This window comes from Arvicanthis niloticus, chromosome 2 (assembly GCF_011762505.2).
Source record: "Arvicanthis niloticus isolate mArvNil1 chromosome 2, mArvNil1.pat.X, whole genome shotgun sequence".
Lineage (NCBI taxonomy): Eukaryota > Metazoa > Chordata > Mammalia > Rodentia > Muridae > Arvicanthis > Arvicanthis niloticus.
Genome location: NC_047659.1, coordinates 122,704,059 through 122,722,470, shown reverse-complemented (window position 1 = coordinate 122,722,470; position 18,412 = coordinate 122,704,059). Strand labels below are relative to the sequence as shown.

Genomic DNA, 18,412 nt, shown 5'->3' with positions numbered 1-18,412 from the left:
AAGACAGCCTGAGGCAGCATTCCATATAGGATGTCCACCTCCTACCCAAAGCCTCATGAAGATGGTTAGTGTTGGATTTGTCCTATCTTCTCCCCCACCCCCCACCTACTGGCCCACTCCCCTCACCTCTGCACACAGTTGGAAGTATACCATGACGATGCTGATTTGTGAACAGGACACCACTAGGATGATGAAAACGAGGAACAGGAAACCGAAGAGGTAATAGAACTGGTTCTCCCAGATTGCCTGTGGGCACCAGAGATGGCTTCAGGGGCCTGCTCACCTCAGTGCCCACTCAGCAGCTGCATCCATCAGAACACCTCCACCAGGGCTCCCACTCTCACCCAGATCAATACAGCAGCTGCTCCCACTGAGGGTGGCTTGCCCCATGCATGCTGCAGCCTTCAGACCTGCATGACCTTTTTTTTGGGTTAAGTTTTATTTATTTATATATATGGGTGTTTTGCCTAAATGTACACTTGCACACCAGAAGGTACTGGATCCCATGGGACTAGTTACAGACAGTAGTGACCTGCCACATGGATGCTGGGAATTGAACTCAGGTTCTCTAGAAGAATAGCCAGTGAGTGTTCTTAAATCACTAAACCATCTCTCCAGCCCCCTTGACCTTTTTTTGAAAAAATGCTCTTTTTATTGAAAAAATTTTTTCATATAAAGTATTTTGATCTTTTCCCCTCCCCATTCCACCCACCCATCTGCCTACCCACCTAATTTTATGTTCTTTTTGTCTCTCTTTTAAGAAAAACAAAAACAAATAACCAAAAAGAAAGAAATAAAAAAAACCCCAAAACACCCAAGAATCTCACAAACACCCCAAGGAAAACAAAGAAACCACTTAAAAATAAAGAAATCAAAGAAGCCCAAACAAAGCAAAATGAGACAGAGTCCACAAAAATATGAGTGAGTTTGTTCCGTGTTGGCCAACTACCTTGATTTTTCTCTTTTCAAGACAGGGTTTCTCTGTGTGACCCTGGCTGTTTGGAACTTTGTCATCAGACTGGCCTTAAAGTCCTGCCGCCTCTCTCTGCTCCCAGTGCCATGGCTGGGAGTGAAGGCTGCACCACGCCTGCTCCTTGCCTTTTTTTTTTTTTTTTAAAATTAAAGATTTATTTATTTATTTATTTAATGTATGTGAGTACTGCAGCTGTCTTCAGACACACCAGAAGAAAGCATCAGATCCTATCACAAATGGTTGTAGGCACCATGTGGTTGCTTGGAATTGAACTCAGGACCTTTGGAAGAGCAGTCAGTACTCTTAACCACTGAGCCATCTCTCCACCTCCTTTGCCTTTCTTAAAAAAAAAAAAAGTTTAAAAATTATTTTGTACGTATGAATGTTTTGCCTGTATGTATGTCTGCACAACATGCATGCCTGGTACTCAGAGGCCAGAGGGGGCTTCCATGTGCTGAGCTCTTCCCATGCATCAGCCCCGTATGCACAGCAGGTCTCGATGATCTCTTACGACTGCCTGGCAGGCAGGGGCTCCTGCAATCTCACAGAAGCAAGAAGCAGAGTGCCTAACGGAAGGCAAGAGACCAGGCTCGCGTGGCAAGGCTGTGTGTGGAAAGGAGAGGAGTCAGCAGTACTCACACTGAAGATGAAGAACAGCTCAATGAACATGGCACCAAAGGGCAGGATCCCAGCCATGAGGATGCTGCAGCAGAGAAGCAGTGTTAATGTTGTGGAGAGCCTGGCCATCAGGAACCCATGCTGGCTCGTAAGCATCAGGACAGAGAATGCTACATGGCTATAAGGTTTGCCATTTGTGATCCATTATATCTTCTTGGGAAAAGAGCAGGGTGGCCAAAACCCTCTTCAGTTCACAGATGGGAACTCCCGTAGAATAGGGACAGACCTGCCCAGGGACCAAAGGTTTCTCTGTGTAGTTCTAGAACTTGCTCTGTAGACTGGCTGGCTTCAAACTCAGAGATCCCCCTGTCTCTGTCCCCTGAATACTGGAATTAAAAGTGTGCACTGCCACTGTCCAGCTTTTTTTTTTTTTTTTTCAAGGATTTGTTTATGCATATGAGTACATGGTAGCTACATTCAGACACACCAGAAGAGGGCATCAGATCCCATTACAGATGGTTGTGAGCCACCATGTGATTGCTGGGAGTTGAACTCAGGACCTCTGGAAGAGCAGTCAGTCAGTGCTCTTAACCACTGAGCCATCTCTCCAGCCTCTGCCCTCCTTTTTTTCCCTTAATGCAATGATTCCATGTGGCTTTTGGTTGGAGACTGAACCTAGAGTAGTGTGCATCTTAGGTAATAAGTGGTCTACACTGAGCCATAGCCCCAGCTTAAGCAAAGGTCTTAACCTCGGCCACCTTCCGCCTCACTGCTTCCCTGACCTAGTTTCTAGCAGACACCACCAAGTCTGCAGCATCTTGTCTTCATGGTGACATGAAGCTGAGCTTGCAGGCCATCTAGTAGTATACCTGCTGCTGCAGCAGAGTGATCCCAGCACCGTTCGAAGGTAGCCTCTTCATGTTCTCCTAAGGAGATGGCTTAAGGGAGTACTGTTGTTGCCAACCCTGGAAGCCCCCTGTTTACCTCTGTCAAGACTCACCCCACAAATCGGTTCATGTACCACCGTTGTTCAGGGATCTGCCGGGGAATCTGGTTTGTGCGCACAGGGTTGTCATATGGCTGCTTGCGGAAGCCGAAATAGTAGCCCAAGTAGACAAGAGGCAGGGAGATCCCGAACCACATACACAGCAACGCCACCATGGTGGGAAACGGTACCTGTGGACACAATGTTGTGAGGCTCCTGTAGGCCTTGATACCTAGGACAGAAGCCATGCAAGAGGTAGTAGTGGGGATGGGCAGCTCTGGGCTCCCCAGAAGAAGAAGCCACATGCGCAGCAAGGCCACCTTAGTAGGGAAGGTCCTATAGACTTTTCTGCTGCAGGGCTTCTGGCCTGAATCTCTTGAGGCCAAGAATTTCCCGTGGGGAGAGCAGAGTGCAGATGGGGGCCATGTGAGCTTCCAGTGAGGATGAAACCTCAGCATCCCAGGAGCCCATCCTCCAGTGAGGAAGTGGGGAATCCCAAGAAGCCATGAGGGTGCCATAAGGAAATTCACTACATGAAGTCTGCTGAGTGAAGAGAACAAGGGAGAAGGCAGAACTGCTAGAGTCTGGTTAAAATGAAACATCACAACCTTTTAAGCAGGGCATGGGTTTGGAATTAACAAAATTCATTTTTTAGACAGGACCTCATGTATCCTAGGTGACTGGCTGTGAACTCCTGATCCTCTTCCCTCCGCCTCCTGGGTGCTGGGGTCAGAAGACATGCACTACCACAGTGAGTTCACAAGTGCTACAGCTGGAACTCAGGTTTCCAGCATGCTAGGCACGCTGTGCTAACTGAGCTACACCCCAGGATCCCAAATTCAGTGTTTGGATGTGTGTGCATGTCTGGAAAGGTAACAGTACTTCCTTAGATGGGGAATGGGGATTAGAACTGGTATTTTTCATTTTCCTCATCATCTTCTGTAAGTCATTTCCTATAAGGCTTGTGCAAAAATCAGTATGTTAACGTATTAATGTGGGAGGGTAAATTTGTGCAGCCACTATAGAAACCAGTATAAAGTAAAAATAAAAGTACCACATGGCCCAGCTATATTACTTGGGTATATATGCAAAGAACTTTAAGTCAGCAAACTACAAAGATACTTGCATATCCATCTTTATTGCTGCACTGGTCACAAAAGCCAGGAAGTGAACTGTACAGAAGATAAAGAAAATGAAATACCAACACTGCAGGAAACGGATGGAACTAGAAACTATTGTTAAAATAGGCTAGACTCTGAAAGACAAATACTGCATGTTTTCTCTTGTCCGTAGAACCTACATGAAACCTTTCTGTGTGTATCTATATTATATATGTGTATGTCACTTATCAAACTGGAAAGGGATCATTAGGAGGGAAGAGATCTCCAAGTAGGGAAACAGGATAATGGAACACATGAAAGAAAGAAAGCAGAAGTTGGGAGTTAGCTGGGGAAAGAAGGGAAGCAGCCAGAGGGGGGAGGGGACAAGGAAGAGGACAGTGAGAAGGGGAACGAGCAAGAACAAAGTGTGGTGATAGCAGTGTAAAATGCTGTAATGCAATGTGGTACTGTATATGACAATCTAAAAATTGATAAGACAGCATTACAATAAACATAATTTGTTGTAAATTTTAAATCATATACTCTCATTTTAAACATCTCCATTGAAGGAGAAAGACTGAAAGAGTACACATCAGAACAGAAACCTCCACATATTTGCCCTGGATGGCTCCACGGTTTCATTTCTCTGTGTTTTTTAGAAAGCCCACCTTGGATACCGGGGTAGGTTGGGGTGGTGGAGTTTCCCACACTGCTGGGAAGACCATATCCAGAGTCCTTTGCAGATACCTAACAAGCCTGCCCCACTTCTGCAGTCCTGAGAGCTGACCAAGGGCCCATAGTCCCACACTCCCTTGCTCACAGAGTCCTGAGGAGCTGCTGGCAATCTCAAGGCATGAGGCTAATGGGAGCTCCACTCTGGGCTCTGCTGACAGGATGCTGAGAAGGTGAGCCCTCTGACCTTATTCACAGATACCAGGCAGCTCTCACTTTGTTGAAACATGGGGAATTCCCCAACTGGCCCCTGGAGTGTGGAAACCTCCCTTTAGAGAAGTGAACTGTGGCCAGCTGTTTCCAAGCCTGCAGAAAGGCCGGGCCAGGGCACAGGCAGATGACAGATGGGCAATGCTGGGGAAACCCCAGCCAACCTTCAACCCCTACAGCTGGGAACAGAACTTTGGGGACTCAGAAAAGGGAAGGGAACAATAACAGGAAGTATCCTTAGGGAATAGGACAGAGCACCACCAGCTCTCCTTGCTAGACAGTGGGGGAAGACACTTACCGCTCCTGATGAGTGCTTTCCCCAGATGAAGCAATTCAACACAAAGCAGATGCCGAAAACCACGCCAGGATACAGTGTCGCTGTCTGGGAGCAAGAGGAACAGGTTGGGGAGTTGCATCTAGGTTCCTACATGGTCCTTGGGGAGTTCACAGACAAGAGGACCAGAGGCTTCCTTTGGGCTTCAGCTTCAGCACAGTTTCTCTTCTGACCCCACATAAGACAGGCCTCCTGTTCTGAGACTGTAAAGCCCTGAAACTGCTTTCCCTTGCCCTCATCCCATTTCCTAATTACAGATGGTGCTCAGCTTAGAAAGGATCTACTTAGAATCTTTGAATTGGTGATGTACCGACAGAGGCATTCTGTAGCAACCATACTAAATCTGGCATGTTGATGCACATTCATCTCAGACCTATCAACAGATGTAATCTCACTGAGACAAGGGGCACCAGCATACAGCTTTGCTGCCTGATCAATGTCTATCTCCACAATACACTCTAAATTCTGTACTCTGTTGTACTCTCATCACACAACACAGTAGCTACTACGTATTTGCTTCATAAATAAAACTACTAGAAAATATGTATGTCTAGGCTCCAACTTCAAACTACCAAAAATAATGGTTCAGTTTTAGTAGCATCTTAAGGACAGCAACTGTGGGCTCTACCTGTATCATCTCACCTCACGACATAGTTTTAGAAGAGACCCTACTAAAAGATGAGGGCATCTCTCCACTCTAGAGTTTAATCAAGGGTAGAACAGAGTTTAGAATCTAGACAGCCTGCTTCCAAAGTCCACTCTTGATTTCATGCAATGTAATCTAGTTAGTCTCCCGGGTTAGAGGCCAGGCACAGAAAACCAAGGCCCCAGGCTTACACTTGGGTCTCATCCTTTCATACTGGGGATCTAGGTATCCAAGTAGGTCACTAAGCACAAAGGCCAAGGCCCAGGCTAACCCTCGAACTCTGCATTAATTTCTTCTTTGGCTCACTGTTGCTCCCATCCAATAGCTAGTAACTGCTCCAGCACATTCTTGTCCTTGGGCCTTCATGTGGGTTATCAACATCTTGTGGTATGGGTGTACCAGGGTCCATATGCTGCAAAGTAGATGCACCTATCCCCACTGGAGAGATGGAAACCAGAAGTTCAGAGTGCTGTTTATGATTATCCATCAAGGAAAGCCAAGTGAAGGCTAGGATCTAGTCCTTCCAGCTGCAGGGACATTTGGAGTGGACACAGCGGTCACTGCCTCTAAAGAGAAGAATTACTACACGTATGGCTGGGGTTCTGTGCTCAGTATTTCAGAGGCCTCCAGGCAGACTACAGACTTGGAAGAAAGGTGCAGAGTTTCTCACTGGTACAGAATAGATTTGTCACAAATTTACCAGATAAGAATTCCAGATAAAGTGTTTCAGCCTAGACCTGAAGATCCTGAAAAATACAGTGGGGACCACCAGAACCCTCATAAGCTACACATTGTTACATGAATAAGAAGTACAAAGAGGCGTCCATACTGGGAAAAAGATACAATGAAGATGCATGGACTACAGAAGGTACACAGCACTCAAATTCACAAGAACATCCCTTGAATGCAAAGCTGAAAGCGTTTAAACACTTGATAGGCATCCAGCCCCTGCAGCTGCCTCAGGGACTTCCCACAGAAGAGACCTTGTCCAGCATGTGCCTCAAGAGCATTGGGGAGGTGGCTGTGCAGTGGGGCATCTGAAGTCTATGGAGCAGGAAACAAAGTCCTGATGTCACAGAGCTTCAGCTTACAGATGCACTTACTGAGGAAACCATTCTCATTAAAGTGAATGTTAATTAAAAAAAAAAAAGACTAGGATCTAGCCAGGCATGGTGGTGCAATTAATCCCAGCACTCAGGAGGCAGAGGGAGGCAAATCAATGTGAGTTCCAGGCCAGATTGGTCTACAAAGTGAGTTCCAGGACAGCCATGGCTCTGTTATACAGAGAAACCCTGTCTCACAAAAATAACACAAACAATTACAATAAAATAAAATACTAGGGTCCCAGCTGGGTGTGGTGGCACATGCCTTTAGTCCCAGTACTCAGGAGGCAGAGGCAGGGGGACATCTGAGTTCAAGGCAGCTTGGTTTACAGAGTGAGTTCCAGGACAGCCAGGGCTATACAGAGAAACCCTGTCTCAAAAAACCAAATCAAGGGCTGAAGAGATGGCTCAGCGGTTAAGAGCACTGACTGCTCTTCCAGAGGTCCTGAGTTCAATTCCCAGCAACTACATGGTGGCTCACAACCATCTGTAATGAGATCTAGTGCCCTCTTCTGGTGTGTCTGAAGACAGCAACAGTGTTAAAAAAACAAAACACACACACACACACACACACACACACACACACACACACACAAAACCCAAACCAAATCAAACAACCAAACAACCCCAAAACCCAGGATCTCAGTAATTCCAGATTGTAGGTGCTACCTAAAATCTTCCTTAGGCCCAGTTCAATCTCAAGATGCCCTTTCTCTTTTGTTCCCTTCCATCCCACTGTGTAGCAGATCATTTCTCATCTTCCTTTCTGGTTGAAACTTAACAGTCTGGACACCACATCTAATACTGGGAACAGAAAGAAGAAAAAAGTTCCTGAGAGAACCCCAGCCCTGCACTGCTTCATTTCTATGGCCTTTTCCACCTCCAAAATGTGTCTTCCCTCTGGTGACTGGCATGTCAGCTAGCTGTTACACAAGCCTGGCCTCCTTTCCTGGTAGGCAGTTCTCTCTAGTCTGTGGGTATGGTGTTCTCCTGTGATGCTGCTCATCACTCTGAACCCACTGTTCTCTTGCTCAAGTCGCCCAAGTTCAACCTCCATATCACTCTGTGGATGAGGCATTTGCAGTGTGGAGATCCTTCTGGAAGCTTAAGAGAGCCTAGAACTGTAGACTGTGGGCCCTAGCCCCCAATGCTGCATCATCATGCTGTTTAGCTACTAGCTTAAAAATCCACACTGGGGTCTGTTTATACTCCTGAGTGGTGTAGAAAGGTTGTCTCAGGTCCCAACAAATGCTAGGAGGAAGAGGAAGGTTGGGGAGGAGGGGGAGGAAAAGGAGAATGAGACTTACACAGAAGGCTCCTTTTTTCCACCGATGGCCTTTTAGAGTTCGGTAGAGACGGCCAGCAGAAAATCCACCAAATACCCTGTTGTAGGAAAAGGCAGAATCCACAGTAAGAAGTCCTATAAGTGGTGTGAAGCAGGTTGTGCCATCCCCTGGAACATTCTCACATAAACCTACCCCATGAACATGAAGAGGAAGCAGGCAGTGGTCATGAGAGCTCCCCGGCTGGAGGGCGACAGCATCCCAAGCATGGCCACAACTACAGAGGGGACAGAGGGCAGGGTCAGGATCAGGGTATTTGTCAGGCCTGAAGCTACTGATGGGAAGACATACAGGCTGCTAGACAAATGGGGCTAGAAGAGATTCCCTTCTTTTTCGGCCTTTTGTAACAGCACAGCTCTCTACAAGAAAAGATTGTGTTGTAGCTGGGGTTCGGAGGTTGGAGCAGCTGCTGGGTCTTGGCAGTCTGAATCTTCACCATACTTTCTTGTCCCCAGAGCCCTTGGAATGAACCACACAATAGGCTGAGAGCATTCTGAACACCTGCAACCTGAATCTAACTTGACCCTATAAGATAGAAGTTAGCCTCTCCATTTCTTAGACAAGGAAACTGAACCCAACAAAGCTAGGTGGCTATCCAGTCATAAAGCTCAAAGGTTGAGGGTGAGAGATAAATTTAGGGAGACTGACTCCAGACCTGTCTGTACTTACTATATACTGGTGAGCTTTTGTCCCTAGATTAATGAAAAAAGTCCTGCTCTATGTGGTGGCACAGGCAGACAAAGTGATTGTTCATCTTAGCTTGGGCTACATATAAGACCCAACCTTGAAGGGGAAGAGTCCTGAGTCAGCCCTGATGCTGGCAGTGATTCTGGACTAGGTGCTTACTCTGAGGGCAGAAAGGAGTTAGCCTCAGAGTGCTGATGTGTGCTTCTCTGATCAAGTACTCATGAAGGTTCTTATGTGAACAGAGCTGACAAATAGCCGAGGGAATCACCACTGCTGGGGGTTGGGGTAGCTGTCCAGAATGCTTGGCCTGTTCCTGGGAGATAAGCCTACCCTTTTGCCTAAGTCACAGAGAGGTGGCTATGCCTTGGGATCAGACCATGTTCCTTTGCCCACCATACCCAGCCCATACACCCACTCACAGATGACAATGAGGATCATACAGAAGAGTTGAATGCCTGAGCCCAGCAGAGAGCTGAGGATCATGGGATACTGGGGTGGCCTAAAGACATCACCATGCACAAGCTTCCACCCAGACTCCTCCATAGTGTCTTCCTGTAGAAAAGGACAGAGAGAGAGAGGGGGAGGTTTGTGAGGATAGAGAGGCACCTGCAGGAAAAACCCCTGTAGACCCAGGCTACCTCATCAAACCAGCACCACCCTGTCATAAGCTTCTCAGAAGAATGCTACCTGGAAAAGAGAGGTCAAGCACAGCATGCTTGTAGCTACAGGAAAAATAATCTCCCTAATTCCACAAAACTAGAGAATGGAAAACAATGTAAACACTAGCACAGTAAAGGTTAACTTATTAGTCCTTGGGTCACCACTCAAGCACTACTTCTGAAGCAATTTATTTTTTCTTGACTATAAATATGTATTTACTTGTATAAAAAGTATATATGTTATACAATTCAAAAGAATTTAAAGAAACAGAAAATGTTTAGTATATAAAAAAATTTAAAAGCAGAGAAAAGGCTATGTGTGGTGGTACATGCCTTCAGTTGTAACACTCAAGAGGGTAAAGCAGAAGAACTGAGAGCTCAAGGTAGCCTGGGCAGCATGAAAAGAGACTTTTCTTTATGACAGAAAACTCTAAAAAACAAAAATGATCTATAAACTTAAATTTTTCAACATTGAAATAAAACAACACCACTGTTTTCTTTAGTCTTTTACCTATGTTTATTCATGCATACACATGAATAATGTTTTAAAAAATACTTAGCTTGTATTTTCAAGTAGCTTGTTATCTTCAAGTGATGTATAATTTTTTGAATATTTCCCCATGTTAATCTTTTTTCTTTTTGTTTCTTTGAAACAGGGTCTTACTTTGTATGAAACTCACTATGGAGATCAGGCTGGCCTGGAACTCAGAGAGATCTGTCAGCCTCTGCCTGTGCCTCCCAAGTGCTGGTATTAAAGGTATGAGCCACCATGACAGGCTCTCATATTAATCCTGCTAACAATCAGTACTGTATGCTTCTATGTATGTACATGTGGAGGTCAGAGGTCAACATTGGATGTCTTCCTCAATTGCTTTACACCTTATCTTTTTGACACGAGCCCCATCTCTGAATCTCAGGGACTCCTTCACACCTGCCCCTTCAGCACTGGGGTTAAAGATGCTTGCTGCCACCCCTAGCTTTACATGGGCACAAGGGATCCACATTCAGGTCCTCATGTTTGTGTGGCAAGGCAAGCACTTTACCAACTAAGCCATCTCCTCAGCCCACAATTAGTACAAAAAAAAAAAAAAAAAAAAAAAAAAAAAGAAGGAAAGAAGTAGTGTGTGGCCTGTGGTCTAGCATTCAGAGGCTGAGCCAGAAGGATCTCCAGTTTCAAAGAGCCCAGGAAACATAGTGAGACCCAGTCTCAAAAAAGAAAAATCTCTACTACTTATCTGTCCCGAGATCACTTTCTTATGACAGCTAGAATCTGAATTTGGTCAGGGGTCAGGAGTGTTTCCTGAAGTTAGTTACGGACAAGAAAGTCCGTAAATACATAAGAAATGTTCAATACATAAGAAATTAGGATTTTCTTTTTTAAACTTCATTTTTGGTTTTGGTGGTGGTTGTGATGGTAATTTTTGTTTTTTTTCCCCCCAGATCCTGGTAGGCCTACAATTCACTATGTATATCAAGCTGACTTTCAACTCATACAGCTCTACCTGGCTCTGTCTCCCAGGAAATAATAGGGACAAATAACCATGCTGGGCCTTGATGGTTTTGATATAGGGTCTTGCTATGGAGGCAAGTTATCACAAACCTCTCCTGCCTCACCCTACTGAGTGCTAAGATCACAGGTGTATAATATTTTACCTAGCTCTAGTTTTAAATTAAAATTTTTTTAAAGATTACATTTGTTTAGTTATTTACTTAAATATGTGTGTGTGGGTGTACCATACATAATAATGTGTAAGTAGAGGTCAGGACAATCTGTGGGAGTCAATTCTCTACTTGCACCATGTGGGTCTTGGGGATCAAACTCAGGTTGTAATGCTTGGTGGCAAGCACCCTTACCCTGATGCACCACTCCACACAGTCTACTTAAAAATTTTAAGTGATAAATTAACCAAGTTTTTTTCTCTCTCTTTTTTTTTTTCTGTGACTTCTTTCAAACACCCACCACTTTGAGGAATAAAAAGTATTTTTCTTTTCAATGCCTTTGAGATTTGTTGTGACCTCTCTCATACACGTGCACATGTGCATGCATACACACAGGCCTGGCAAGTGCAGAGCCCCACTGTTAGCTCATCCTCCCTCTTCTAGTCTGTCCGCCCAGCCAAGACCTCGTACAATGTCATCCTCCTTGTTGTAGTTGGCGATGTCCTTCCTCAGGGTCCGGATAATAATCATGCTGAGGATGCCTGTAAGGAACAGGGTTGGGTGTGAGCAGTGCTAACGGAGTGGTCCAGCTCCATGCCCTTTTCAACAGGGCCTGGGCATGAGGCCACACAACCCCTCCCACATAAGCAGAGCTCTACTCCAGTTGAGCAGGGGGTTTGCAGAGAAGGAAACTGCTGGGATGGGAGCAATGGCCACAGGCTGCTTTTTGTGTCAGGGAGGAGAGTCCCATGACAGTCCTGTTACTGGCAATGCCTGAATAACTGCCTTCCACGCATGCATCAAGACTCACAGGGGATACCTTCACCTCTCACTGTCCCTCAGCAGTTCAGGAACATCACCGTCATTCTGCCTCACTTGTCCTGTCTCCCTCTCTAGGTAGCAGCATAGTGCTTAGAAAATGGGCTCATGACCGTGAGAGCTCACTTTGTACTTTTACACTTACTTCCTGAGCTGAGGACCAGCCTTAGTGAAGTCTGGGTGGTAGCCAGCCTCTTCACAGGCAGTGAACAAGCAGGAGCTACTGGTCTCTTTGCCTCTCACACCACGGAAGCAATCACCCTCATTCTACTTCAGTCTAGAGTCTCTCTAACCAGCTTCCTGCTGGGCTTGTCTCACAGCAGGGCCATGCTTCTGGAGGTTGTTGAATGAATCAGTGACTGTACAGACAAACCTATCTGCTCTTCTCTAGAAAACTCACTAGAGCAGAGGCTAATTCTTGTTCATTTCTGTACACAGGGGGGCTGGCACAGGACCATGGGGACTGCTTCTGACCACACAAAGCCCCGACAATACCCTAGAAATATCCCATGAGTAATGTGATGCCTCAGATCCCCAACTCCACCTTTAAGTCTCAGAGTTCTCACCTGATAGGAAGAAGACCACCACAACAGAGTTAATGATGGAAAACCAGTGGATCTGCACATCACTCATGGTTAGGTAAGTGTCCCATCGAGAGGCCCATTTGATGTCACTTTCCTGGCAGGCATGAGGAAGCAGAGTCAGGTCTCCTGTTGGACAGAGGATCCCAGCCCAGAGCAAGCCCTCCTCCCCTAGCCAGAGCAGGCGTTCTGTCTCACCTCCCAGTGCACAGAGTAGGTGAAGTACAGCTGATTCTCCTTAGTGGGGTCAATTTCTTGGGGTAAGGAGTTGGCACCCTCGGGTAGGGTACATGAACTCTTCTCATCTGTTTTGAGGTCTGTGAGAGACAGAGACCCAGTCTGCTCTCACAGTGACCAGTGCAATTCCCCCAGGCAGGGCTACTCTGCAAGGTCTCAAGGCTGACCTGCCATCAGGGTTGAGTGGAAGCTGGGAGCACAGAAGGTGACTTTTATAGCTATATCAAGACTCACCCGGGACCCTGGCTTTCCCAAGGGCCTTCAGGAATAAAAAACATGGGGGAGGGAGAGAGAGAAGGATCTGAATCTAACTCCCTCCATTCAAAAAGCAGCTGGCTCCCTACATTCAACCCACATACCCATGGCCTCCTCTCCAGTCAATCAGGCGACATGCTCCACAACGTCCTTCCATCTGCTCATCAGTCAGGCATCTATTACTTTAGTAACCCAAGCATTCGATGCCTTCCCCTTTCACTCACTTATCACTTTATCTACCATATGATAAACATATGCCAGAGAAACCAACACATAGTAAACACCAACCATAGGCCAGGCACTACACTGTCAAGAGAAGAACAGAGTGCAATCTTGAAGAGCCACAGTGAGTGTAAGAACCTCTAAAAATCATCTGTAAATGCTGAGCTGTGCTTGTGACATACACCGGAGAGGCAGGATGATGCCTACACTCAGTTTTTATGCTTTAGGACTGCTGCATGTGCAAAGTCATGGGCCACACTTTTTTTCAATAATCCAAAAAATCACCAGTGTAGACCAAAGGCTTAGAGTGGTGATTTATGTCTGTGATCCTAAAGGCCGGCTGGAGGTAGCTCAGTGTAGAGAGCACTTGCCTAGTATTGTCAGGCTGAGAATTGACTCCTAGCATAGGAAAAGGCAGTTTGGGCCACATGTTGAGACCCTGTCTTAAGAAGAAAACAAAAAGACAGGGTATGGCGGAGCATGCTTTTAATCCCAGCACTCCAGAGGTAGAGGGAGACAGACCTTTTTGAGTTCAAGGCTGGCTTGATCTACATAGTGAGTTCCAGGACATCTAAGCCTATTTACAGAGATTATGTCTCAAAAACAAACAGAAAGCAAAAAAGGAAGGAAGGAAAAGAAAAGTGAAAAGGAGGAGAAAGAAGAGGAAGAAGAAGAGGAGGAGGAAAAAGAAGAGGAGAAAGAGGAAGAGAAAATAAAGTTTCACCAAGTCCTATGTGGCCCTCAAGATTGGGCTGGGTCCTTATATTCCTGACTTATTGTTGACTCCAGGCAATTTTAGTCTGGCCAATCACCCACACAGAGGGAGACACAGTAACCAGTAATCTGCTTCTCAATGGCTTTGCTTGTGTTTTCATCCCTTGTTCTTTACCAGACTGACTGGCTCTTGGGAAGAAACTCATCAAAGGCTCAACTTGCTATTTGGTCTTGGCCAAGTCACTAGCCTCTTGAGCCTCTGACTTCTCATCTATATCACCTCTAATCTAGAGATGCTGGGAGGTGGTGGGTTCACATGGAACCCAGTCCACAAGACAGCAGGCACAACTCTCCCTCATTCCCTACCTGCTCTGCTGGGGTACAGGGGCCTTCTTGGGATGAAACTACTTGGGCCTGTCAGTTAGTAAAGAGGTAAGAAGGTGAGAAGATCCTGTGTATGGAAACCCAGGCCCATCCAGCCCTGACCCTCTGCTGATACCGCCCCACTCACCCTCCAGCCTGATGCTCTGGGGAATCACCTCGAAGCGGACAACACGGTATGTGTGCTCCTGATCCTCTTCCATGTCCTCCCGGTGGTAATAAAGGATGAATGAGAGGTGATTGTGCAGGTAGATCTAAAACAGAGCAACTGAGAATCAGAAATAGATAGCGGTCTCAAACCAGAGAGCTGGGAGCCCACTCCAAGTACTAGATCTGTCTAGTATTGCCTGGTTGTATCAGCCTTCTGATACATGGTCATATTACTCTCTTGCTAAGATAGTCCCTATGGCTTACTGGGGGTGGGTGGGTGGGTGGGTTATTAGATAAAGCCCAAGTTTCCTTGGCTTGGCTGCCAATGTCTTTTTTTTTTTTAAAAAGACAGTATACAAATAATGGTTTCATTACGGCAATTTCATTCATAATCTGTTCTTGCCTTACCGGGGTTCTCCAGCCAGTGCTGCATGCCCTCCCCCCCCCCCCCCAATTTCATAAGCAGTCTTTACCCTGCATCTCTGTCATAGTATCATAGCAACTGGGATGCTATCCTTCCTTGGATTCTCTCAGCCCAGCTCTTTCTCTAAGTGCCCTCCTCCTTCCATGGATCCCATATGCACAACAGCTCCCTGGCTAGGGGAAGGCAACCGCCAATTCTCTCGAAATTAGAAAGTGGCCTCTGAGGACAGAGACTAGGTCACAAAGGCATGTATGTCAGCCTTTTATTCACTGGAACAATCAGATAATGAGGACACAGTTACAGCCTACGTCATTACTAGCTTACATCTAGGATTGTGTCATGAAGTGTACGCACAGACTGGTTTTCAAAACCACACAGGTGAGGATCATTACTTGTTTACAGTTACTGAAACATGGGGCCAAGCACACTCAGACCACCAGCAAATGGTGGAAGCAGGATTCAGCTCAGGAAGTCTACAACATGTTCTTGATCATCACGTGGTCTTCTCTCCTACACACTTTAAGTTCTAGGTTCCTTTGCTAGTTTTAATCTTAGAGAAACAGAATCTAACATTCTAGTGGCTATATCTCCTTGTAGTTTATCCTGGAGCCAGTCCAAAGTCACAGGATTTTCACAGGCCAACTAACATGAGACTCTGGCAGAAATGTGCTGTGGCTGACCCCCATTTTTTTTTCGAGACAGGGTTTCTCTGTGTAGCCCTGGCTGTCCTGGCACTTACTCTGTAGACCAGGCTGGCCTCGAACTCAGAAATCCACCTGCCTCTGCCTCCCAAGTGCTGGGATTAAAGGCGTGCGCCACCACCGCCCGGCGATGACCCCCATTTTTAAAAAAAGTATTTTATTTATGTGTGTGGGTCCACATGTCACAGCACATGTGGAGTCAGCTCTCTCTTTCTGCCTCCTAGATACTTGGAGATTAAACTCAAATCATCAGGCTTGGGAGTAAACACTGTACTTGCTGTCTGTGCTATCTCACCAGCCTGCTGACCCCATTTTTTTTTTCCTGTGTTGCTAGCCAAGAGCTGTTTTCCCATTCTCTGTGACCCCAAGTATTTGTAGAAGTACGCTACCCAGACCTCCAAGAACGCCAGATACTCTACCTTGTTGACATCTGTGAAGCCAAGTCGGTAGCCATGTTCAAACTGCACATCTTTTTCTTTCTTCTTGTCATCACTGTCACGGTTGCTGGAGTAGAGCTCCAGCCGGGTGGCCACAGGCAGGTTGTCAGCAATGCTAGAAACCCAAGGCCTCACTTAGACTCAGAACCACACTCCCACCAGGCCCTCCCTGAGCTGAGCTGGAGGCCAGCCAGGGAGCAGCAGTAACTTACAGGTGAACGTAGTACTCTTCTGTGATTCGCTCTGCCACCAGCCGGCTCTGTTCCACTGTCAAGGTTACTGGCTTGTTGGATTGGTTGCATAGAACTTCACACTTCTTCTCACTGTTCATGAGAACCTGGAAAGGGGTGTTGACAATCCGGTCCCCTCTCAGCACCTCTCCTGCCATAAGAGAGACAGATGGAGCTCAGAGCTTCAGGCCTATGGTGGCTGAGGTCAGCAGTCATGGGGCTGCAGACAGCAGGATAAAATGGAGCTCCAAGGATGTCAGCAGTGCCACAATCAAGCAGTCAGGTTCTGCCCCACCCGCTCTAACTGTCCCACCACCCTCCCTATTCTGGGTTCTGTTGCTGGTAGATGCCCCACATCTTCCCATGCCTGACATGTCACCCTGGCCCTATGGTCCTGGCTTCAAGCCTGGCTGCCTTCTCCTTTTCTTTGGATAACTCTTCCTGACCCTGTAACTGCAGAAAGGCAAAGTCTTCCCCATTCCCATTGGAACCCCTCATGATCTTCTTTGATCTATGGACCAAGATCAAGTTGTATGTGGTCCACCCTAAGGCCAGCCCCAACCCATCTCTTACCTATCTCCACAGGACACCCAGGTCACTCCCAAGCACTCTGGCCACTACACAGGTAATCTCATAGTCGCCATTCCCAAGCAGCTTTTTTGTCTGTGTCTAAACTGATCTCCATTTCTCTGCCTGGTTAATACTGCCCCTCATTTTGTTGCCACTTCAAGTACTACTGGCTTTGAATTCCCTAAATCTACTCCCCATTACAACACTTTTACTGTACATTTTCACTTTGCTGATTATTTAATCAGTCTGTTTTCACACTAGAACTTAGGGTCATAAGTTCCACAAAGATGTCTATTCAACATTGTATCTTCAGGCCTGGCACCTAGCCAGTTCCCAGTTTGTACTGGTGAGTGAATGAGTAACTGAGTAGATAAGGCAGTCTGAGCATATCAAGTAGATCCACTGCATATGTTGGGCCAAGTACATGTGGAGGTGGTAGTCCTGCCTGTTCTGTTGTCCTGGTGTGTCTCCTTCAGCCTGCCCCAGTTTCATATCATTGCAGTCGAACTAATGAGTAGCTCAGAGTGAAAACACAGTTGGGTTAGTTGATGCTTCCCAGCTGCTCACTGCCTATGAGTCTAACATTTGGCATCAGGTTACTTGGGGGAAATTGGCATGGGGTGCCAGTACATTAAATAGTAAGTTTTGGTTCAGTCAGAGAATAAGAGCTACACATAGTAACCCACTGCACAGTAACCTCATTGACATAGAAGAGCTGCACAGAGATAGAAAGGTCTCAGTAGGAGGCCAGCCTGGTTGCAGAGGTGAAACCAATAATGCAAATGGTGTTCTTTGTTCCCTGCCTACTCAGTGCCTGTGAGTGGATTAACCCCTCAGTTCTCTGTTTATCTCTGGAGAATACAACTGCAATCTCATTTTCTGGAGGAGGAAACTGAGGGTCAGTGAATAATGTCCCAGGACTAAGCTTATAAATGTCAGGCAGGGTGCAGTAGCAGGCTTCCAGAAGTCAGAATACTCTGTTCACTATACAGTGGTGTGTCTGTACAGAGAAGTGGGCAAGCTCTAGGGTGACAGGGTCAACAGAGGCTACTTGGGTAGCAACTTTGAGATTACCTGTATGGTGGGGTAGCAAAGTACAGTGCTTGGGAGTGACCTGGGTAAACTGGGAAGATGGGTAAGAGATGGGTTGGAACTGGCCTTAGGGTGGACCACACACATGATCTTTGTCCAGAAAGTGAAGAAATTCATGAGGAGTTCCAACAGGGATAGAGAAGACATTACATCTGCAGTTATGGAAAGAGCACTCTGACTGTTCTTCTGCGAAGGATGGAAGAAGCTGGTTGGAGTGATGGCACCAGTCCTGAAGTAAGTGAGAACAAACACACAGAGTTTGTGAGGAAGCTGCCATCACAGCACAGATTCAAAAGCACGAGGAAGGAGTGGTGCATGCTGGGAAGATGCTTAGGTTTTCATGACCAAGTTCTGTGAGTTATTGAAAGAATAGGTCAGGCAGTTGGATGCTATGACTTGTTGGTAGGTTAAGTGCAACGTGGGAGAGCCTCAAACTACCACATTAGAGGCAGCATGTAGCCATGCAAGGTAGCAGCTCTAGTAAGTGATGTCTGGAGTCTAGAATAGGCCATCCAGGAGAGGAAAAGGAAGAGAGTAAGGAGGGTGAAGA

At 46.4% G+C, this 18,412-nt stretch overlaps 1 protein-coding gene and 1 pseudogene across 2 annotated transcripts in view; one reads left to right on the top strand and one right to left on the bottom strand.

Moving 5' to 3' along the window:
* The window catches only part of Tm9sf4 (transmembrane 9 superfamily member 4), a 46,869-nt gene that overhangs the window by 5,874 nt on the left and 22,583 nt on the right, over positions 1–18,412 (bottom strand). For both annotated transcript variants that reach the window (XM_034494267.2, XM_076930007.1), the window contains exons 4-16: positions 16,183–16,351; positions 15,953–16,085; positions 14,389–14,512; positions 12,648–12,766; positions 12,435–12,546; positions 11,521–11,591; positions 9,151–9,283; positions 8,180–8,261; positions 8,009–8,084; positions 4,917–5,000; positions 2,592–2,767; positions 1,613–1,676; positions 127–246 (exon numbers count right to left, since the gene is read on the bottom strand). In XM_034494267.2, the coding sequence (XP_034350158.1) occupies positions 127–246; positions 1,613–1,676; positions 2,592–2,767; positions 4,917–5,000; positions 8,009–8,084; positions 8,180–8,261; positions 9,151–9,283; positions 11,521–11,591; positions 12,435–12,546; positions 12,648–12,766; positions 14,389–14,512; positions 15,953–16,085; positions 16,183–16,351 (1,463 nt within the window). The remainder of the gene's footprint in view (positions 1–126; positions 247–1,612; positions 1,677–2,591; positions 2,768–4,916; positions 5,001–8,008; positions 8,085–8,179; positions 8,262–9,150; positions 9,284–11,520; positions 11,592–12,434; positions 12,547–12,647; positions 12,767–14,388; positions 14,513–15,952; positions 16,086–16,182; positions 16,352–18,412) is intronic.
* Positions 6,117–6,748, top strand: LOC117702972 (large ribosomal subunit protein uL30m pseudogene; annotated as a pseudogene).